The sequence below is a fragment of the Phaseolus vulgaris genome, chromosome 8 (genome assembly GCF_051622355.1).
Source record: "Phaseolus vulgaris cultivar YP4 chromosome 8, ASM5162235v1, whole genome shotgun sequence".
Classification (NCBI taxonomy): Eukaryota; Viridiplantae; Streptophyta; class Magnoliopsida; order Fabales; family Fabaceae; genus Phaseolus; species Phaseolus vulgaris.
In genome coordinates, this window is record NC_143505.1 from 15816845 (window position 1) to 15840410 (window position 23566).

Genomic DNA, 23566 nt, shown 5'->3' on the forward strand with positions numbered 1-23566 from the left:
TGCCGGTTATGGCTACGTCCTGGCCGAGCTAGGTACGGGTTTCGGGAGGGTATGCCGGTTAAGGCTACATCCTGACCGAACTGTGTGGGTTACGGGAGGGTATGCCGGTTAAGGCTACATCCTGACCGAACCGTGTGTGTCATTCATTATATGCACCATGTATGAAACGCCCCGTTAAAACCTCTCCGACCGATGGATCGGTCGGGCGAGGAAAGAGTGCGTGTATTTTATTCATGCTTAGCTGAAATAAAACTTTAGGTGCGTGGCATTCCACGTCCTAGGTACAATTTTTCCCGATAGATGCTCCAAGTGATAAGCCCCCCCTCTCCTACTTCTCGGATTCGGAATGGTCCTTCCCAGTTTGATGAGAACTTGCCGTCCGACTTCCTAGCGTTGCTGCGCATTCTCCAGACGAGGTCGAGTTGTTGAAAGCTTCTGGGCTGGACTTTTGAGTTGTACCTTCTTGACGCTCGGAGCTTGCATGCTGCCTCTCGTATCTTGCTTTTGTCTCGAAGCTCGTTCAAGAGGTCGAGGCCGACCGCCAGACTTTCCTTGTTGAGGGATACGTCGAAGAGTTGGCGTTGGATGGATGGCTCCTCGACCTCCACCGGTATCATGGCCTCAGTGCCGTATGTGAGGCTGTAGGGAGTTTCTTGTGTGGTGGATTGTGGGGTGCAACGGTATGCCCACAGGACTTCGGGCAGTTCCTCCGTCCATCTTCCCTTTGCAGTGCTGAGACTCTTTCTTAGTTCGATCAATAAGACCTTGTTGGCTGCTTCGGCTTGTCCGTTCGTTTGCGGGTGCTCGACGGAGCTTGTGAGGGATTTGATGCCGAGGTCGTTGTAGAAAGTCATGAGGCCTTGGTCGATAAACTACCGGCCGTTATCGGAGACTATCGAGTGTGGTATGCCGAACCGGCACACTATGTTCTTCCACACGAAATTTTGGACATTTCGAGCATTGATGGTGGCTAGGGGTTCGGCCTCTATCCACTTGGTGAAGTAGTCTACCGCGACTAGCAAGTGTTTCGTTTGGCCTTTGCCTGGTGAGAACGGGTCGATGATGTCCATCCCCCACATGGCAAACGGCCAGGGTGATGTCATGCTATGTAGTTCTTCTGGTTTTTGATGGTGGAGGGCGCCAAACTCTTGGCATTTTTGGCATTTCTTGACATAGTCAGCGCTATCTCCGTGAACGGTCGGTCAGTAGTACCCCGCATGGATGACCTTGACCGCCATCGTTCGGGCCCTGGAGTGGCTCCCGCACGCTCCCTCGTGGATTTCTTGTAGCACGTATTGGGATTGTTCTTTGGTGAGGCACTTTAGGAGTGGTGTTGAGTACCCCCTACGGTATAGGTCTTGGCCGATCATGGTGTATCGTGCACACTGCCGTCTGATGCTTTTTTCTTCCCCCGGTTGGCATGTTCCGTGTTCTAAGTACTGGGTGATCGGGGTCATCCATGTGTGGGACTCGGTAATCGTCATGCATTCGGCGTCACCTACGCTCGGTTGTGCTAGTCGCACTTAGACGACTGATCGGTGATGACTTTGTTTTTTAGAGGATGCCAGGCGTGAGAGTGCATCGGCACACTCGTTTTCCTGCCGTGGTATGTGCTCGACCGTGACCGTGTCGAATTTGGCTATGACGTTGCGAACCGTGTGATAGTATCGCTGGAGGAGGGGCTCCTTGACTTCAAATTCTCCTTTGATTTGGCCGACGACCAGTTGGGAGTCACTTTTGCATGTGACCTCTCGTGCGCCTAGGTCGTTTGCTAAGTTAAGGCCGGCCAGTATGGCCTCGTACTCTGCTTGATTATTTGTTGCTTTGAAGGAGAATTGGAGGGCTTGCTCGATCAACAGGTCCCCAGGCCCCGGCGCCGCAAGCCGTTTTGTTGGATGAGCCGTCCACGTAGAGGATCCACTTGGCCGCGACTTCTGGGTTCTTGGGGAGCTCGGCGGCAAAATCCGCCAAGCATTGGGATTTGATGGCGCCCCTTGGTTTGTACCTGATGTCGAACTCTGAAAGCTCGACCGACAACCCTATCATCCGTCCTGCAAGGTCGAGTTTAGATAAAATTTTGTATATAGGATAGTTGGTCCTTACCCTGATTTCATGGTTCTGAAAGTATGGGTGCATCCTCCTTGCGGTCAGCACCAGGGCCAGTGCCACTTTCTCTATCATTTGGTACCTGGTTTCGGCCGCGTGGAGCGTCCGACTGACGAAGTACACCGGGTATTCTTCGTGGTCCACTTCTTGGACAAGGGCGACGCTGACCGCTTCCTCTGATACGGCCAAGTAGACTACGATGGGTAGGTCCAGACGGGGCTTTTTGATGACGGTCGGCGACGACAGAAATGTTTTGAGCTGGCCGAAGATTTGTTCACATTCCTCGTTCCAGCTGAATTTCGAAGTTTTGCGGAGCATTGTGGCTATTGGCCAGATCCGCTCAGCGAGGCGTGGGATGAATCTGGAAAGCGCTGTTAGCCGGTCGAGTAGCTGCTGAATTTCTTTCAAGTTTTTCGGGCTTCTCATTTCCGTTATGGCATTGCATTTGTCGGGGTTCGCTTCGATCCCTCTGTGGGTGAGCATGAAGCCGAGGAATTTGCCGCCTTCTACGCTGAACGCACACTTCTCAGGGTTGAGGTGCATGTTGACCCTTCTCAGAGCGTCGAAAACCTCTTGCAGGTCTTTTATGTGTTGGCCGCACGAGTCGGACTTCACCAGGATGTCGTCTACGTACACCTCCACGCTTTTGCCGATCATCCCTTTGAAGATCTTGTCCATGAGCCTTTGGTAGGTGGCTCCGGCGTTCTTTAGGCCGAACGACATTACCTTGTAGAAGTAGTTGGCGCCGTCCGTCGTAAAGGTCGTTTTGCTTCTATCGCTATGGTGCATGCTGATCTGGTTGTAGCCCGAGTAGGCGTCCAGAAAGCTCAGTATTTTGTGACCAGCCGCACCGTCCACCAGCCGGTCGATGTTGGGAAGGGGGTATGAGTCTTTGGGGCACGCCTTGTTGAGGTCTTTATAATCTACACACATCCGCCATTTGCCGCTTGACTTTTTGACCATCACCACGTTGGCCAGCCAAGTGGAGTATCGTGCTTCGGCGATAAAGCCAGCTTTTAGGAGCTTCTCGGCCTCGCTTCTGGCCGCTAGCCGCTTGTCCTCTCTGTAGTTTCTTTTCTTTTGTGCTACTGGGCGCGCTTCTTTAAACACTGAAAGGCGATGGGTGATGATGTCCGGGTGGACGCCCGGCACGTCGGCCGTTGTCCAGGCAAAGAGATCTACGTTCCTCTTGAGAGTTTGGTGAACGAAATCCGCATCGGCGGCGGCCATTGCCGTGCCGATGCTTGTGTATCGGTCCTCTCCATCGAGTTCGGCCCGACGCAGTTCATCCTTGGCTTCGAGTCTTGGCTCGACTTCTCTTGGATCTAGATCTGCCATGGTGATGGCTTTCTTTGGTTGTGGTGAGTACCGGTGGGGGCTTCTCCCACGACCGGCAATCTTTCGTCTTGGTGAGCGGCTGCCGCTGGACCTCTGTTGTGTAGGTTCAACTCGTAGGCTTTCAGCATAGTATTCTCGGGCGACCTTTTGGTCTACGTGGATCGTCAAGATGTCGCCTGAGAGGGAAGGGAATTTCATTGCTAAGTGGGGCGTGGAGACGATCGCTCCGAGCTTGTTGAGGGATGACCTGCCGAGGAGGATGTTGTAGGACGTGTTGGCGTTTATGACCAAGTATATGATCTTGAGGGTTTTGCTAGCCCCTTCAAGGCCGAACGCTGTGTATAGCTCTATGTAACCCTTCGTTCCTACGCGTTCCCCAGAAAAACCGACCACGTGGTCGTTGTAGGGCATCATTTCCTCCTCCGGGATTCGCATGACTTTGAAGGTCTTCCAGTATAATATGTCGACCAAACTTCCTTGGTCCACAAGGGTTTTCTTGATCGTGAAGTTGTCGATATCGACCGATATCACCATTGGGTCATCCTGTGCTGGGTCTATCCCTTTAAAATCTTCGTCTGTGAACGTGATCGGTGGCATCCTCGGTCGGGCAGAGACGAGGTTTACTTGGTGGACGGCCCGTAGATGTTTCTTGCGTGCGCTGTTGGAACTACCTCCGCCGAACCCTCCGACTATGGTGTTGATTACCTCTCGGCCCCTACGAGTGTCGGCTTGTGGGGGGTCGTCCCTTCGTCCCCGTCGGTCTTCGCGCCTATCGCCCTCTCGTGGACCTGGGGGGGTTCGGTCTCTTCTCCTAGGCGTGTGCTCTTTGCATGGGGAGCGACGCACTTCACGGGTCCCACGCATAAAGCGTCTGAGGTGCCCAGCTTGAATGAACTCTTCTATCTTGTCCTTCAGGGCTTGGCATTCTTCGGTGGAGTGGCCGGTATTCTTGTGGTACCGACACCTTTTGCTGCGGTCGGCGTTTTCTGGGCTCAAGGCCCTCCGGGGCGGTGGTATCAACTCGGCACTTAGGGCCTCTTGCAAAATTTTGCTCCTATCCGTGTTCAGAGGCGTGTAGCGGGAGAAGCGGGGTCCTCGGTTGTCCCTTTTTTGGTCTCGGCCAGTTCGTGACCTTCCCTGTCGTTCCCTGTCCTCCTTCTTTTCTCCGCTTGCCTCGGCCCGGGTGTTGTTCCTGAATTCACGAAGTTCCTCTAGCTGCATGAATTTTGCCGCTCGACGTCTAAGGTCATCGAGGTTGGTTGCAGGCTGCATACACAGGCTATCGGCAAACGGGCCGGGTCTAAGGGCGGTCAGCATGTGGTGCATCGCCACCTCGGGGCTGAGGTTGCGAATGCTCATAGGGGTCTTGCTGAACCGATCGATGAACGTTCTGAGGGACTCTCCCTTCTCTTGGCGAATGCCGACCAGCGCTATGGATGTTAGATGGTGGGGGTGGCTTGTTGCGAACTGGACATCGAATTTCGCTATCAGGGTCTCGAAACAATCATTGAGTTTGCAGGGAGCTTGGTGAACCAGCTCAGAGCGCCTCCCTTTAGGGAGGTGGGGAAGACTCGGCAGAAGACCGCGTCGTCCGTGGTGTAGAGGCTCATGTGTGTTGTGTATGCGTCCACGTGCTCATCGGGGTCGGTCGTTCCATCATACCGATCCCTGTTGAAGCCTTTCCACTTGTCTGGCAGGGGGGGTATCCATAACGCGGTCAGTGAAGGGATGATGCCGATCCGGGCCCCTCTGTGGCGGTAGTGTTGGCTGTTTTGCTAGGATGAGACTCCCCATCCATTTTCAGAGTGAAGTAATTTTTCGTGTATTTCTCGGCCTGGAGGCTGGCACCGGTGGCGTGGGACCTGCCGGCCTGGTTGGTCATGGCGAGGGATGGCACCCCCTCGACCAGCTTCTTCATTCGCTTGTTTTCTTCTTGGAGGTTCTTGATTTCCTCCTCGTTCTTCTTAGCGGCCTCCTCATGTGCCTTCTTCATCTCTGCTAACTCCTTCTGAAGGGCCATCATCATTGCCGTTTGGTCTGCCTCGGTCATGCTTGCCATGCTACGGGTTGATACCATCTACTGCTGTGGTTTCTTCTGGCTCTCCTCGGCCCCACGGTGGGCGCCAATTGTTCTCGAACTAGTTTGGGGACTGGAAGAACTATTGTCTTCGGGTGTCACTCGGTCGGTCGTGTTTCACGTTCCTCCTTCTATCTTCCTCGCCGAACGGCTCCTCAGACTGGTGGGGTACCTGCAGATGGCACTCCAACGCTCAAGTCAGTGGGGTATCGTATTCAGCTGGTTAGAATACTGTAGATAATGACGTACCTTCTTCCTTGGAATGCATGATATTTATATTACCTTAATGGGCCCTTGCTGTTGGGCCGGATTAGGGGGTTGTTTAGCGATTAGGGTTGGATTAGGTCGTTTCCTAACCATAGGTTGACCTTTGCTAATCTGGTCAACCTTTGACTTGAGCACCTTATCTCGGTCGGCCACATATGACACGTGGTCGACCTTGTACCTTAAAGTAGGGTCTTGACGCATGGGTTGACCGGGTCCATAGACCGGTCGGTCATCCTAGTACATTAATAAAAATTTATAAAGTAGTTTTTAAATTGGTATCTAACCATTAGGTACAAAGGTTTTATCTACTAATATTTGAGATTCTAAATTAGTCTCTAAAAGACTAATTGAGACCAATTTAGAATCTAAAATATTAGTAACTAAATTTAGATACTAATTTAGAAATTATTTTATAAATTTTTATTAATACTAGAAATAATTTTTAGATACAAATAATTTTTTAATTTCTAAAATAATATATATTTTAATTAATATTGTAATTAATTATTTTTAGTATCTAATTTTAGTTGTTATTTAATAAATTTATATAGTTATAGTTGTTATTAGGGATTTAAGTAATCATTAAATTAATCCCAACGAGAACAAACTACCAATAGTCATGATACAAGCACGTGAGGTCACAAAGTTTTGTTGTTCATAAGAATCTGTCTAATCGAAGAAAAGCGCTACAATTAAATTCGGCGTATATAATCATTCTGTGCAAATTAAATTAGATTTCTGTTATCGGCTAATAAAAAACAATAACATCAATATCAGGACTCCAGCTTTGAAAGGGACTCAGAGATAGAAAACATGCTTACTTTGGGAACAAGAACATTGGTTGAGAGAGTTACATGTCACCAATGATGTTCTCAATCTTAACTTCAGTTCCTTTCAGATGTAAACTTGCATACACAACGTTATTAACGACATTTACTAGAAGATAAATGCTTTGTTAAGGAGTTGGATTTGCAGAAGAAGAAGGTCAGAGTAATTTGAATGGCTTTGACACTACTCTTAAGTAGTTCTAACAACTATTGTGGTTAAAATACAGCGACATTGATTCAGCTTCTCCTAGAATCAGGTCATGTTGCACCACCTAATCACATCCTTCAGCTGAATCCCTCCTATAAATACGAAATTCCATTTTCTCCCATTTCATAAATTCTAAGTTCAAACACCTACCAATAACCAAGAGTTTTGCAGATTGCCAGATAATCAAGCTTTACACATTAAGCCAAAGTATGGGTGTTTCTCTTGTGCAAATCCCAGTTTTCCTTGTGCTGTTGATAAATTTGTGCATGTTTGAGGTTTCTCTGGGTGGCAGTACGAGACACTACCATTTTGAAGTACTTCCTTATAACACTCATTTTACATTATTATTGACTTGTTTTATGTTCCTATGTTGGGTCTGTGAGTGAGAAATTTATTTAATATGCTGACACAGATACGGCACCAAAATGTGACAAGACTGTGCCACACAAAGAGCATGGTGACAGTGAATGGGCAGTTTCCAGGACCTCGCATTGTGGCAAGGGAGGGAGATCGTCTTCTTATCAAAGTGACTAACCATGTGCCCAACAATATCACCATTCACTGGTAAATAACTGTGTTTTGAGATCAGAAAAGAAAATGTTGTGTAATTGTAGTAACCTTAATATATATGATTTCAACATGGCATGCCAATAATATGCTAAAAACTTGGTTTGGTTTGAAAACCAGGCATGGTATTCGACAGCTTCGATCAGGGTGGGCTGATGGGCCAGCATATGTGACTCAATGCCCCATCCAAACTGGTCAAACTTATGTTTACAATTACACCATTACTGGCCAAAGGGGAACACTGTTTTGGCATGCCCATATATCATGGCTAAGAGCAAGTCTTTATGGTCCTCTCATCATTCTTCCCAAGCTCAATGCTCAATATCCTTTTGCTAAACCCCACAAGGAAGTTCCTATGGTGTTTGGTGAGGAAATCACTATACAAAAAATCAAATCAACCTTTTCCTAATTTCATAATTTGCATAAGCTAATCATGCTTTCACATAATATCCTTTTAGGAGAATGGTGGAATGTAGATCCTGAGGCAGTCGTAACCCAGGCCACGCAAACTGGTGGAGGGCCAAATGTCTCTGATGCATACACAATTAATGGATTTCCAGGGCCATTGTACAACTGCTCTCGCAAAGGTATCACATTCTAATCAATCTAAATGTTACATAATTAATGTTACAACACAATTAAATAATCATCACAATAGTCCCTGGAAGGAAAGAAAGAAAAACGTGCACTACACTATTGTTTGTAAGATCTCATGCATAGAAATGTTATCTACAGCCAATATCTTGATTCTTTGTAAGATCTGATTGTTCACAGATACATTCAAGCTGAAGGTGAAGCCAGGGAAGATTTACCTTTTACGATTCATCAACGCAGCACTTAATGATGAGCTATTTTTCAGCATTGCAAATCACACACTCACAGTTGTCGAAGCAGATGCAGTTTATGTGAAGCCTTTCACCACCAATACCCTCCTTATTGCTCCTGGACAAACCACTAATGTTCTTCTGAAAACAAAGTCTCACTATCCCAACGCCACATTTCTCATGACTGCTAGACCGTATGCCACTGGCCTTGGCACTTTTGACAACTCAACTGTGGCTGCCATATTGGAATACAAAACCCCACAAAATGCTCATCATTCAACTGCTTCACTTAAAAAGCTTCCCCTCCTCAAACCTATTCTCCCTGCACTCAACGACACCACTTTTGCCACAAAATTCACCAACAAACTCCGCAGCTTAGCAAGTGCTCAGTTTCCAGCCAATGTACCCCAGAAAGTTGATAAACACTTTTTCTTTACAGTGAGCCTTGGCACAACTCCCTGCCAGAAAAACCAAACTTGTCAAGGACCCACCAATACAACAAAGTTTTCAGCATCAGTGAACAATGTGTCTTATATACAACCAACCACTGCTCTTCTTCAAGCACACTTCTTTGGGCAATCCAATGGAGTTTACACCACAGACTTCCCTACCAAACCATTGGTTCCATTCAACTATACTGGGACCCCTCCAAACAACACTATGGTGAGCAATGGAACAAAGGTGGTGGTTCTTCCCTTCAACACAAGTGTAGAGCTTGTGATGCAGGACACCAGCATTCTTGGTGCTGAAAGTCACCCTCTCCATTTGCATGGCTTTAACTTCTTTGTTGTTGGTCAAGGTTTTGGGAACTATGACCCAAATAAGGACCCAGCAAAGTTCAATGTTGTTGATCCTGTTGAAAGAAACACAGTTGGAGTCCCTTCTGGTGGATGGGTTGCTATCAGATTCTTAGCAGATAATCCAGGTCGGTTACATCATTAAATTTTCATTTTAGTTCAAAAACTAGTTTGATTCATTTTGATAAATTATTAAAATATAAAAAGAGAATGAAATGTAATTAAATTGTATGTGTGCAGGGGTATGGTTCATGCATTGTCACTTGGAAGTGCACACAACCTGGGGACTTAAGATGGCCTGGCTTGTCTTGGATGGAAAGCTCCCAAATCAGAAGTTGTTTCCACCGCCAGCTGATCTTCCCAAATGTTAACAAAGCCTAAATTTCTTCAATTCCTTTCATCATTCTGCCTCCTTTCTTGTTTCAACACCAGCAATTGCTTCTAACCAGTTGCTTTCATTTTATTTTTTTCATTTTTGAGAGAAAAGAGTGGAGGATTGACTTGAGTTTAATCTTGAGGTTGAGTGTGATTTTTTCCTTTTCTTAAGATCAGAGATTTATTTATACACGGCGCCTTATCGACAAAATTGTAATTCATCCCTTTTAATGAAAATTCTTCATGAGAAGTGTACAACTAATTTGTTTCTTCGTTGTACTACATAGTCAACTTACACGAACCAAACACCAACTAGAAGATCGTTGAACATTGTTCTACTTACCAAAAGTATTAAAAAAAAAAGCAAAAAATTATTCCACACACTAAAATAAATATTACTTTAGGCAATAACATAAAACCATGACCTAAAGCATAAAAATGGTAGACTAAAGTTTAGACAACGACTTTTTAACTGTGACCGTTTGTAATAGCCAACCGTTTTTATAAAGACAACAATTTTAAAATCGTTGCCTAAAATCTTTATAACAACCACAATTTTAAAAGCGTTGTTTAAAGTTTTCACAAAAATAACAATACATTTTTTAATTTTAGAGGAATTACTCATCTATGAGACATAGACATGAATACAGATACGGTACGAACACAAAGATACTGCTAAATTGAAAAATATAGAACACGGAACAAGACATATATATATATATATCATATACATATATATATATATATCATATACATATATATATATATATCATATATATATATATCATATATATATATATATCATATACATATATATATATCATATACATATATATATATCATATACATATATATATATATATATATCATATACATACACGTATTATTAAAATGTACTAATATACTTCCTAATATGAAAAAAATTAAAAGAAACATTTATAAAAAAGTAAAACAAAAGATAAACTTATTTAAATTATAATGTTTGAATATTATATTTGTTCATCCTCATTGAAAAATACAATTTCTAATTCTGTTTCATCAATAGATAAACTAGCAATCTCAAGAAGTTCATTGTTATCAAATGAAAAACCATCTCTTGCAATATCCCACAATTTAGTTTTCTCTTTTTTGTCTTTTGAGGAATTTCTTAAGAGAAGGTGAAGATTACAACAGACAAATACTAGATCCTTTGCCCTTTTAGATGTCATATTATTTCTTTTAAGAGAATGTATGAAAGAGTAGGTACGCTAATTTCTTTCACAACAAGAAGAAGAACATGCTTGTCCAAGTTGTTAGAATTACTGGCCTAAACAAGAGGGGGTGGGGGTGGACTTGTGAGAGTAGAATGAAAATTTCTAAAAAAATCAACCAATTGATTTTCTGTTCAATTGGATAAAAGTTCAGTTTTAATGTTCTTTACAAAAATTCAATTGGTTGTTTTCTCGAAACAACAAGTTGTTTATACTAGCAGAGAAAGAACAATGATTAAAACAATATATAAGAGAAGGGATAGAGATAGAGGTTTATACTGGTTCACTCTTAACCAATAGCTACATCCAGTTCTCAGCTAACCATTGAGAATTCACTATGCAATCAAACCTAGATTACAAAACACACACCAAGAGTGTGAACCCTTCAAGAACAAACACCACTCCTTGGCAACACCACAACTCTCAGAATTTCTGAAACTGCCTTACACCAACACACAAAATTACAATGTTCAAAGTGAAAAAAATAGAATATACTTGGGTTTTACAAAGTAGAAGAAGAAAAGTATACAAACACCCAGTCTTACATTAACTAGTTATATTTATATAATCACACACATATTTATCTTTAAGTGGTTATATTTACATAATCATTAAATATTTATCATTAAGTCGTTATATTTACATAACCATAAATATTTATCATTAAGTGATTATATTTATATAATCATAAAATATTTAACATAACCATCAAAATCTTTATCATTAACTAGTTGTATTTACATAATCATACAAATATTTATCTTTAAGTGGTATATTTACATGATTATAAAAATATTTATCAGTAATTGGTTATATTTATATAATCTTAACAATATTTATCAATAACTAGTTATATTTATTTAAGGTTATTTAAAACCCTATAATTAAATATAAATTATTGTTATTTATTTAAAATTTTTTTTTATTTTTTTTTATTTTAATATGATTATTATAAAAAAATATTATTTTTAATATTTTATTTTTTTAAGTAAAAGTTTGATATTATTTTAAAATATTAATCTTTAATAAAAAATTAATTAAAATTATAAAAAATAACTTTATGTTTGTAATTTAAAATAAAGTAAAATAAAAATATAAGATCACACTTTTTGAGTTGAAAATAATGAAATTGTGTATTGACCAATTTAAAATAACTACATCTTCAAATAAAATATTTCATTTATTTACCTTTTTTTCCGTGAATTCTTTCTCACAATGCTTCCTTATTCATCTTCTTCTTTCTTCTCCTTCTTCGTTCTCCTTCTTCCTTTTACGTTCTCCTTCTTCCTTTTTCGTTCGTCTTCCTCCTTCTTCCACTCCAACACTCAAAATTGTCCTTTGACTTGTCCACAAACTGGGTCGTGTCCAGCCCAGCTAAATGTGTTCGACACAGTGTCATACACATATCAGCCGCAGTCAGGCACGTGTACGAAGCGTGAAAGCGAAGATCATAAAGCGTGTCTGAGCTTCATAGTTACTCGTACAATAATTCAAGATGGAAAAAATAAGTATTGAAGGATAATGTGTATAGAAATAGTAGTGAACCAACAAGAAATCTCACATATTTTAATGATGTGTTCAAACTACATAATCAAAAAAATTGTCTTCAAGTATAATGATAAAGATCAAGTCTTCAAAATTAAAACTACAAACTTAGTTAAAAAAAAAAAAACATAATGTACCTTTTTTTACTACATATCAATAAGTTCATTCTTCTTCAAGATTGTCTTCATAGTCTTTATTGCCTCAAGTTGCAAAAAAAATACAAAAATATATACTAATTAAGTCTAATTGAAACAAAATAAATATAGAAACTTCCAAAATATAATTTTATAAATAAATGTTTTTTAATTAATCAATAGCATGCCTTAATTAAATCCATTAAATTTTCATGTAACACTAGACAATTGCATGTATGTGTTTGATAAATGTCAAAATTTAGTAATATTTAATGAATAAAAATGATTTGTTCTCAATTTTGTGTTATTTTCATGAATTTAAGAAGAGATGAAACAAAAGAATATATTATGAATAAATATTTCATTTAGTCCAAACCCAATTAGGTTAAATAGAAGGTGTGAGTCATAACCCTAAACTTCATTGGGATTATTGGGAGGAACCAAATGAAGGAAACCCTAAAGGAGGCAGTCGTCAAGGAAAAACGCTTTGGATCTTCTTTTCTTGTTGTTCATGCTTGTAATAACCACCATGAGTGGCTAATTCTTCCCTTTGAGATTAAGAGTAATATGTTCAAACTCTTATGTATTGAAGTGATATTTATCTATAATATTCAGTTCTTGATTGATGATTGGTATTATCATTTTATTCTCAAAGCTTGAAATTATTCATGATTGTTATCCTTAGATTTGTCTGGAATGTACTTCTAAGAATCTGACTTAAATGATAATGCTTAAGATATTTGAATGTTAGGAATATATTTGAAATGTTAATTTCTTTATAACATTTGTATGTAATGATAAATATTTTTTATAAATATGCGAGGAATCGATATTTAGGAGACTCTCTTAATAATTTTGTATGCAAGGAATTAATATGAATGATTTTTATATGTGCATTGATGACTAATTTACGAAAGGTGTACCGTGTCAGAAACAATAATTTATCCCTAAGGCGGATACCGAACCCACAAGGAACAGTTGAATTATCAAGTATAAAATTCACTAAATAGAAGACAATAAGTAAAAGTTTGGAGGATGTTTGTTGTGTATGATTGCAAGAATGTAAATAACGCAAAGTAAATAGTTGTTGATTCAATTGAGAAAATTGGGATTGGGGTCCAACCTCTCTTCAGTGGTCTCGTTTGGGCGAGATTGGACTCGCTTGGGCGAGTTCCTCTGAAAGTCTTCTGGCTTAGACGAGTTTGGACGAGTGTTGGAGCGTTCCGGCTTTCCCTTTTTATATTGTATATTCTCCTTTAGCACTTTCATCTCCATTTTCCCCTAGAATCCTTGAATTAACACAAATTTGGGAATGAATCGTTTTTATTCATATTATAATCACAAAATATGTCAAAAGATTTAAATTCATAAATTAGGGGTTAAATTATAATTATTTTATCAATAAATATTCATAAGTATCTGTATTTTAATATGAAATAGTACTGAAATATGACACTTATCATCCATCAATGTCAATGAAAATGGAATGTTATATGTTTTAAACTACAGACGAGTGAGAATGATTAACCTCATTTCCAATTTTCTTTATTGAATTATTTTACTCATTTACTTTGTTTTTATTTAATTTTCATGTAAATTATTTTCAATATCAAATCAAATCAAATTATTGTACATATTCTTATACTTTGTGAATGGTACTATTAGGATTTTAAATAAATGTTCATTGTCGGTTTGATATCCGTCCTTAGAGACAATTTATTACTTCTCACACGGTATACTTGCCAAAAGAGTCATTTGTGTTTACAACACAACATCAAGAGTATCACATATTCCATTCCATATAACTAAACTTAATAACATGATTGAAATTCCAATATAATCTATTATCTATGTGTTTATATTGTTGAAGATGGATGTGGTTCCTTCAAGTCAATGTGTTTGATTTGGCAGAGTGTGTGCTTTGCTTTGAAGATTGTATTTGTAATTGGGTAGTCTTGTATATAGGTTAGAGTGTGTTTAAAGTGAGATTTTTGCATTGTGACCCACCTCTTAACCCTTATCAATGTGATAAGATCAAGCACAACGTTTTCTAAAATGTTTTTCTCATGTTTTTCCAAAATATGCTTTACTGCACAGAAAATGAATCTGTTATTTCTCAAATGAATATATTCTTTTTTAAATTGATGCCTTGTTCTTTAAAAGTTTTTTTATAACTTTGTTTTGTGCACCAAGTATCTTGGCTCAGTTTTTTATGCTATCAAAACGACTGAGTTGCATTTGTTTAAAAAACTCTCTTTGTCTTTTTTAAAAAATAAATCTATTCATTATAATTTCAATATGTTCTTTTTATAACAACTTTTTAAACTTTTTTTTTGAAAATCTGTTATAAATCATTTCCTATATAAAGAGAGTCATAACTCACTAAAACTTGGGTTGAGAAAATGAGTTTAAAACAGAGATTGAGAGTTTTCAGAGTATTAACACGTGTTCTTGAAAGAGTTTTTTCAAAAGAAAAAGGTGTGCTTGTTCTTGTTTTGTTCTAAGCCTTGTTGGAGGTGTTGTCACTGGTTTTTGCAATCTGTTCTATTGGTCTAGTCAGAATTTTGCTTTCTCCTTCCAGGTGTATTCATTTCATCATTCTATTCTTTGTAATTGTGGTTGTAACACTCTTCTTGATAGAGTCTCTTGAAGAGTTGGGTGTGCTAAAATAGGGTTTTTCAGCTAGGTGTTCCTTGTTCTTGTAGGGTTCAAGAACATTAGGTTGTGTAAGTGTTTTGTACTGTTTCTTAGTGGATTTCACCTTGGAAAAGGTGAGACTGGATGTAGCTCATTTAAGTGAACCGGTATAATCTTGTGGTGTTCAATCTTCCTTAATCTTTGCACTCATTTACTATTTCATGTGTTAATCTGACAAAAAATAAATTTGTTCAATTAAAATTGAATTTGTTCTTTCTGGGTGTGTTCATACTGTTCTTGTTTTCTGGAAAATCAATATGAATATATTTTTGTAATAAATGTGTCTAATTTGGTGATAATTGAAGTGTGTAGGTCTGTGAAAATCAAATACATCAATTGTCACGATTATTTCATTTGTGAAGTTTAATATTCAAAGATTGTATCTTGTTTCAATTCTCTGTTTTGCATCTGCACATATTAATGTGATACATTTGTGCTGATCAATTCTCTCAATACCTAGAAATGTTATAATTGAAATACTGTTTTGTTAAAGTAAACAGAAAAATACTGGTGTGCATTTATGACTAGGAAATTGAAACATTAATATTTGTTTCTTGACTTTTGACTGACATTGTGGGTATTAACCAACAGATCTTTCACGGTTTTTGTCTTGATATTGTAATTGATTTGATGCATTGATTACACAATTGGATGTTTGATGTGTGAACCGTGACTTCAAAAGTATTTTTTGCTCCTTTTCAAAGATATTTTGCACATGCACAGGGAATCAAATCTTCACATATCTCTGCTATTAATTGCTTGATCAAAACACTATTGTTTTTCTATATAAACCTGTTTCTAGCCTTGTTAATCCTCATCATTCACTACTTGCTTGAACCTGGTAAGGTAACTCTGTTCTTTTTCTTGTTTGTTGTTGTGTGTCTTTAACTCTACACTAATTTGCTTTCAAGTTGATTAATGTGCAGATTTGAAGAAGTTTCAAAAATGGCATCATTCTCACGTCAGAAAAAGAAGAACCAGGAGAAGCATAACAACTCTCAAGGGGTTCTGGAAAATTGGTTCGCTGGAGATGAGTCGAAAAGATCAACATACCCAAGGTTTGGAGTTCACCTGGCTAAAACCTGAAAAACTGACTGAAACCAGATATGCACTGAAGCATAAAAAACTGAAGCAGTTTCTAGAGATGACTGGGAATGTGTATCCCGACCTCGTGAAGGTCTTCTACACCAACTTGACACTGCATGGGAAGAACCTTGTGTCATATGTGAAAGGTATTAAGATTAAAATCTCAAATGATGTGTGGAACTCAGTGCCTGGAATCAAGTACTTTGGATTGGAGGTTGGAAAAGGAAACACAAATGAAATTCAAGAGTTTAATAAAATCCAATACTACAGAAGCTGTGTGAGGAATCCAACTCAAAGTGTTAACAGGTTCCATGCAGGTAATCTGAATTTAACTCCAAGATTAATTGCCTATATTATTGCATGACAACTTATTCCCATAGGCATTAACCATGTTGTTCTGCATGAGGAAGATCTAATCCTCCTTTACTGTATTATGAATCTTATAAAAGTTAACTGGGTATACAACATAATGGAACATATGTTGAAATCAAACAGGTTAGCTAACTACAGATTTCCTTATGCTATTCTTGTATCAAAATTAATTGATCACTTTGGTGTTGATACTACTAATGAGAGGAACGAGACTATCAAAGCTGTGAGTGAGATTGACAATTCCACACTCATCAAAATGGGTTTTCACAAAATGGAAAACAGTTGTGTGTTTCACAAGAGCAGGACTCACAGAGAGGAACATGGGGGCTCAAATCTCAACAATGAAAAGGGAGATGATGCAGTGTATATAGAAGAAGATACAGCAGAACAATCTTGCTATGAAGTTCCTCACTCATCACACAGAATGGAATCCCCTTCTATGAGTCAAAGAATGAGATCTCCATCTATAGAACATAAAGTAGATTCACCAGCACCATCATCAATGAATGAAGATTTTGCTGCAACTAACTACAATGCTCTTGTTGTCTATCAAGCTCCAGAATACAGGGTTGAACCAATGTCTATGTTTGAAAGACAGGTTCTGCATCGTCTTGATGTTCTATTAGATGATCAAAAGACCTACTTTGAGGCAACACAAGACAAATTCCAGCATCTTGACCATCAGATTAAAGGAATTCAAGAGCAGTTGGCAGAAATGTACTACAAGTAGAAGTGATATATTTTGTATGCTTATCTTATGCTTATGTTAATTCAGTTGAACAATCTGTATTTTTCATTCCTAAACGGTTATATTTAGCTATTATCTGGTTTTATATATCTATATGCTTCAATGTTGTTTGATGAATCTAAAGGGGGAGAAAAATAGCTCATAATGCTAGGTGATGCAAACTTGATAAGCTGCAGTGATACAGGGAGTTACACTCTGGCCTTAAATCAGTTTTATGATATGTTCACTTTCAGCTTTTGTATTTTGGTATTGAGTGCAGAACAGGTGTTGATCTCTGTTTAAAACAACAGAGCTATGGGGATTTGTCTCCATCAAGCAGGGGGAGATTGTTGAGGATGCATGTGGCTCCTTCAAGTCAATGTGTTTGATGTGGCCAAGTGTGTGTTTTGCTTTGAAGATTGTATTTGTAATTGGGTAGTCTTGTATATAGGTTAGAGTGTGTTTAAAGTGAGGTTTTTGCATCGTGACCCACCTTTTAACCCTTACCAAGGTGATAAGATCAAGAACAATGTTTTCTAAAATGTTTTTCCAAAATATGCTTTACTGCACAAAAAATGAATCTGTTATTTCTCAAATGAATAGATTCTTTTTTAAACTGATGTCTAGTTCTTTAAAAGTTTTTTCATAACTTTGTTTTGTGCACCAAGTATCTTGGCTCAACCTTTTATGCTATCAAAATGACTGAGTTGCATTTGTTTAAAAAACTCTCTTTGTCTTTTTGAAAATAAATCTATTCATTATAATTTCAATCTGTTCTTTTTATAACAACTTTTTAAACTTCTTTTTTTAAGTCTGTTATAAATAATTTCCTATATAAAGAGAGTCATAACTCACGAAAAGTTGGGTTGAGAAAACGAGTTTAAAACAGAGATTGAGAGTTTTTAGAGTATTAGCACGTGTTCTTGAAAGCATTGTTTCAAAAGAAAAAGGTGTGCTTGTTCTTGTTTTGTTCTAAGCTTGGTTGGTGGTGCTGTCACTAGTTTTTGCAATCTATTCTACTGGTCTAGTCATAATTCTGCTTTCTCCTTCCAGGTGTAATCATTTTATGCTTTGTAATTGTGGTTGTAACACTCTTCTTGATAGAGTCTCTTGAAGAGTTGGGTGTGCTAAAATAGGGTTTTTCAGCTAGGTGTTTCTTGTTCTTGTAGGGTTCAAGAACATTAGGTTGTGTAAGTGTTTTATACTGTTTCTTAGTGAATTTCACCTTGGAAAAGGTGAGACTGGATGTAGCTCATTTGAGTGAACCAGTATAATCTTGTAGTGTTCAATCTTCCTTAATCTCTACACTCATTTACTGTTTCACGTGTTGATCTGATAGAAAATAAATTTGTTCAATTAAAATTGAATTTGTTCTTTCTGGGTGTGTTCTTACTGTTCTTGTTTTCTGGAAAATCAATATGAATTTATTGTTGTAATCAGTGTGTCTAATTTGGTGATAATTGAAGTGTGTAGGTCTGTGAAAATCAAATACATCAATTGTCACGATTCTTTCATATGTGAAGTTTAATATTCAAAGATTGTATCTTGTTTCAATTCTCTATTCTACATTTGTGCATATTAATGTGATACATTTCGTGCTGATCAATTCTTTCAATACCTGGAAATGTTATAATTGAAATACTGTTTTGTTAAAGTAAACAGAAAAATAAATTTGTTCTTTCCAATTTAAATTGAATCTTTTACTCTGTTTTGACAAAAGACTAAATCTGTTTGAAAATTTTAAAAGCTCAATTTACCCCCCCCCCCCCCCCCCCCCTCTTGAGCTTTGACACTATTGAACCCAGCAATTGGTATCAAGAGTCAGGACTTGTATTCTACTCAAGTTTGTGTGCAATATGTCTGAGTTTAAAGTGCTTTTTGTCGAGGGTTCGTCTATAAATAGATCCCCTATGTTTAGTGGGATGAATTATGCATTCTGGAAAATAAGAATGAAAATTTTCATGGAATCTATTGACTCGTGTATTTGGGAGGTTGTGGTCCATGGACCTTTTGTGCCAATGGAGGTTGTCAAAGATGAAACAGTGGTGAAACCAAGATTTGAATGGAATGAGAGTGAAAAGAAAAAGGCTCAATATGACCTAGTAGCTAAGAACGTCATAACTTCTGCATTGACAATGGATGAATTCTTCATAATATCTCAGTGCAATTCTGCTAAGGAAATGTGGAAAGTTTTGGAAGTAACTCATGAAGGCACGGATGATGTGAAGAGATCAAGAAAACACTCACTCATTCAAGAATATAAACTTTTCAGGCTGCAACCTGAAGAAAACATTGTTGATGTACAAAAAAGGTTTACCCACATTGTAAACCATCTTAGTGGACTTGGAAAAGTGTTTGACAAAGAAGAGCTCAATATAAAGGTGCTAAAGTGTCTTGATAGGAGCTGACAACCCAAAGTGACTGCTATATCAGAAAGTGAAGATTTGTCCAAGCTGTCCATTGCTTCACTGTTTGGAAAATTAATGGAGTATGAGCTAGAGCTCAAAAGGCTTAAAGAGAAAGAGACAGTGGAGAGAAAAACTAAAGGACTTGCACTGAAAACAAGTATACATAATGATAGCAGTGAGGAAGCAGAGAATGTTGAACATGATGAAACATTAAGTCTACTTACAAAAAGGTTCAACAGATTTCTAAAGAAGAAAGGCAAAGATAGGACTCAACAAAAAAGGAGGTATCCTAAACCGAATGAATCTAATTCTTCTAACTATACCTGTTTTGGTTGTGGTAAAACAGGTCACATAAAGATTGATTGTCCAAACAACCAAACAAAAGAAAAAACAGCCAGCAAGAAGGTTGAAAGAAGTAAGGGTAGAAGAGCCTATATCTCTTGGGAAGAAAATGAAGTTTCTTCAACAAGAAGCTCCTCAACCGAAAGTGAAGAAACAAATATGTGTTTCATGATGAAAGATGAAGGATCAATATCTGATTCGGTTAATGACTTCTCTATGGAGTCTGGCAATTATGATGAATTGTTAGTTGCTTTCAAAGAAACTCATGATGAGGCAAATAGGTTGGCTGTCATTTGCACTAAATGTAGCCCCACCCCACTACTTTGTTTATTTAAAACACGTTTCATCATATTACTTATGTCATCCTCCTCTTAATTTGGATTTTGCTGCTTTATCACAAATTTTATCGTTGCCTCTGGATCTTCAATTTTCTTTGTCATGCCATTCACTTTATTTGCATGTTTTTTTCATATAGCAGCAATTTCTTCCTTTTTCTTTAAATGTTGATGGTGTCATAGTCCTTCCATAACAACATATTCTTCTAGGTTTTTCTTTTCCAAATATTGATTGAAATGCTTGTTCCACATATTCACTTGAGTTTTCAATAGAACCTTGAAGCTTAGTCTAATAAAAGAGAATGAATTTTAATTATTAAACATAATAGATTTATATGTACTTCATAAATATTAGTAAACTTACAATAATACTTTATGTTTCTTTATCCATTTACTCCCTTCTTCGGCCTTCTCGACGTTGACGAGTTGTAATAAACATTTCAGCTTGGGTAAATTTTTCTCCTACTTTTTTTTTGGCACACTGCAATAGTTACATATTGAAAAAAAATAACAAAAAGTTAATAAGATTTTTTGTATTGATTTAAAATATGGAGACATAATTAGAAGTATCTTACTAATTCAGCATGAATTCTAGTAAAATTGGTTGGTCATATGTGATGAATGTACTTTTGTTTCGCCCTATTTGCAACATTATGCTCACTAATGGTTTATATTGTAATAAGAGAGAATAACATTGAAGGTAGATAATAATTCAATTTTAAAGTAATAAGACATTAAATAATCTAACCTTGATAGTGCTTGTGTTCTAATATTTCATCAATTGTTTGAAATAATCTTCATAAATGAATAATGGATGATGTTTGAGGCGATCCTTCAATATTGAGTACTTTAAAAAGTGTATTTTCTCGATAAAACTCTTGTAGTCTCTACAGGCATCATTTATGCGAATAAATGTCGTTTTCTCCCCTTTATCACTAATAATGAACTTTTCCTAGAAAAAGAGCATAAGAATTATTGTATTTTCATAAATATTTTATGATTAAAACAATATAAGTTTATTTTTCATAGAGCCTTGTTATCTTTATCATTGAGCAAAACTTTGAAATTTGTGTTAGTCAAGGGACAAAAGTAAGAATTCCTAGTTATCGTGCCAAAGAAATAACTTAAGCCATTTACAATCTTGTCAGTGGGACCAATTGCTTCTCCATCAATATCCAAGATAACTTTTGGACGCTCTTGAGTAGATCTTCCAAGTAATCCTAAATATTGAGTAGGTCCTCGTGTTTTTTTTCTTATTTGTGTCTATTTTAACATTGAACTCATAAAATGAAATACTAAATGAAGACATAAATATGAAAAAATGTTGTCAATTTGTAATAATAAAACATTTATAGCAGTGACAAATTAAGCACCAAACCAATGCCCTTAGCAGCAACGACGCGTTGAGCACCAGAGTTGAATATGAAGTTTTCATCGATGTTGTGAGGCCAAAGACTTCCAAACACTCAAAACCCTAAAACCTTTGAAACCCCAAACACTCCAAAACCATTTGGTTCCTGAAGAGAAAGTGTCCTTGCACGGGGAAAAAAATCAATTCAAAATACTGAAATTAAAGTAATGAAACCATTCAAACAATATAACAAAATTGATTCAAACAAACCTAACAAAAAAAACCCTAAATTACATAGATCAAAGAGCGAGATAGATGAGGGACGAAATTACCAAAGCTAAGTTCAGTGTTGTCCAGAAAGAGAACGCCCAATGTTGTCCAGGTGAGAAGTGAGGCAGAACGCGATATAGGAATGCGAGACAAGAATGAAAATAGTGAGGAAAGACGGTGAGGAAGAACGTAAGACAGTGACAAAGAAAGCAGGAAGAACGCGAGGAAGAGGGAGACACAATGTATTGTATGTTGAGTGCATCCCTTTTTTAACAAGAAATAGAAGAAGAAAAAAATGTTCCCACAAAATTGGATTATATTTTATTTCTAGTTTTTATTAGATCCCTAAGGCCACATGTAGATAACCATGACTTGAAGTATTAACATTTTTATAACTATGGCTTAAAGTGTCACCTAAAGTAAAAAAATGTTGTAATGCCACCTTTTAGCGCCAGTAGTAGACGGTCTAATGCCTGATCTAGTAAATTGTACAACGAAAAATCAACAAAAAAATGTCCTAGCATTACAAACAGTTTGATTTTTAGTAATCTTCATAATTCTAGCGGTCTGATTTTAGGTTATCTTCATCATGATTTTAGTAATCAATGTCCATATAAATAGTCTCCAATGTTACACAAAGACCTTGAATTGTGCTCAGATGGAAGTATTAGAATGGATGGCTTTAAAGTAGAGGGGGGTGAATGGTTTAAAGAGGGTTTTCGCAAACTTTTAAGTCTAGAATGAAATTACTTTGAGAAACAGTTGATAAGGAAATCAGTTTGCCAAAACACAAAGCAAATAAGCACAACACCAGAAAAACAATCGGTTGTTTCGCAGAAACAATCGGTTGTTTATACCAGTTCACAAATATTAAAACTGAATTTAAAGAGATTAAGGATAGAGAGAATGCACACAGAGGTTTATACTGGTTCACTCTAAACCCATAGCTAGATCTAGTCTTCTCAGAAACCACTGAGGAAATCCACTAAGCAAATAACCCTAGATCACTTACAACACAACCAAAGAAGTGACTTTGATCCCCTCAAGACACACACTTCCCTTGGTCAGCACAACAACACTAAGAATGATGATCTTGATCCCCTCAAGAACACACAACACTTCTCAGGAACACACAAAAAGTTTCTTTCAAAGTACAAAGGATTACACTTGTTACAGAACAAATCTGAAATCAATACAAGCTAAAAATCCTATCTCACACTCTTTGATCAAACTCAATCTCTAAGCAATCTCAACTTTTTCAAAATCTCAAATCAGTTGTTAAAAACACAAATTTGTTTTTCTGTATTTAAACAAAGTTGTTTGTTGCATAATCTCAACAAACTATTTATTGCATTTAAAGATTGGTCAAAGCATTAAAAACTAGAGCATAAACAGTTAGAAAATCATTTAATGCTCAGTCAAAGCACAAAACAATTTTCAGTTATGGTACCAAAACAAACAATCAGTTGTTTCCACGAATCAATCGGTTGTTTTGGTTTTGAAAGCAAGTCAACCATAAAAACAGTTTTCAACCTTTCTAAAAACACCTAAGTATAAAACAATCGGTTGTTTCGACAAAACAACAGGTTGTTTTTCAGTTAGTTTGAAAAACACTTTTCTTTTAAAAGGATTGAGAGTGCTTATGCTTTGGATTCAATCAAGA

At 37.7% G+C, this 23566-nt stretch overlaps 4 protein-coding genes across 4 annotated transcripts; 2 read left to right on the forward strand and 2 right to left on the reverse strand.

Moving 5' to 3' along the window:
- Positions 1 to 254: 254 nt before the first annotated feature.
- LOC150025448 (uncharacterized) lies at positions 255 to 854 on the reverse strand. Its single transcript, XM_090294039.1, has one exon. The coding sequence runs from the start codon at positions 852 to 854 to the stop codon at positions 255 to 257; it is 600 nt and encodes a 199-aa protein (XP_090150165.1).
- A 958-nt stretch (positions 855 to 1812) lies between these two features.
- Positions 1813 to 4803, reverse strand: LOC150025449 (uncharacterized). Its single transcript, XM_090294040.1, has one exon. The coding sequence runs from the start codon at positions 4801 to 4803 to the stop codon at positions 1813 to 1815; it is 2991 nt and encodes a 996-aa protein (XP_090150166.1).
- Positions 4804 to 6940: 2137 nt separating this feature from the next.
- On the forward strand, positions 6941 to 9648 carry LOC137826362 (laccase-17). Its single transcript, XM_068632301.2, has 6 exons — positions 6941 to 7137; positions 7236 to 7387; positions 7511 to 7755; positions 7849 to 7977; positions 8165 to 9139; positions 9252 to 9648. Exons 1-6 carry the CDS (start codon positions 7033 to 7035, stop codon positions 9380 to 9382), a joined length of 1737 nt encoding a protein of 578 aa, XP_068488402.1. The 5' UTR covers positions 6941 to 7032; the 3' UTR covers positions 9383 to 9648.
- A 9405-nt stretch (positions 9649 to 19053) lies between these two features.
- On the forward strand, positions 19054 to 19605 carry LOC137824648 (uncharacterized). Its single transcript, XM_068630313.1, has one exon. It carries the CDS (start codon positions 19054 to 19056, stop codon positions 19603 to 19605), a length of 552 nt encoding a protein of 183 aa, XP_068486414.1.
- Positions 19606 to 23566: the final 3961 nt, after the last annotated feature.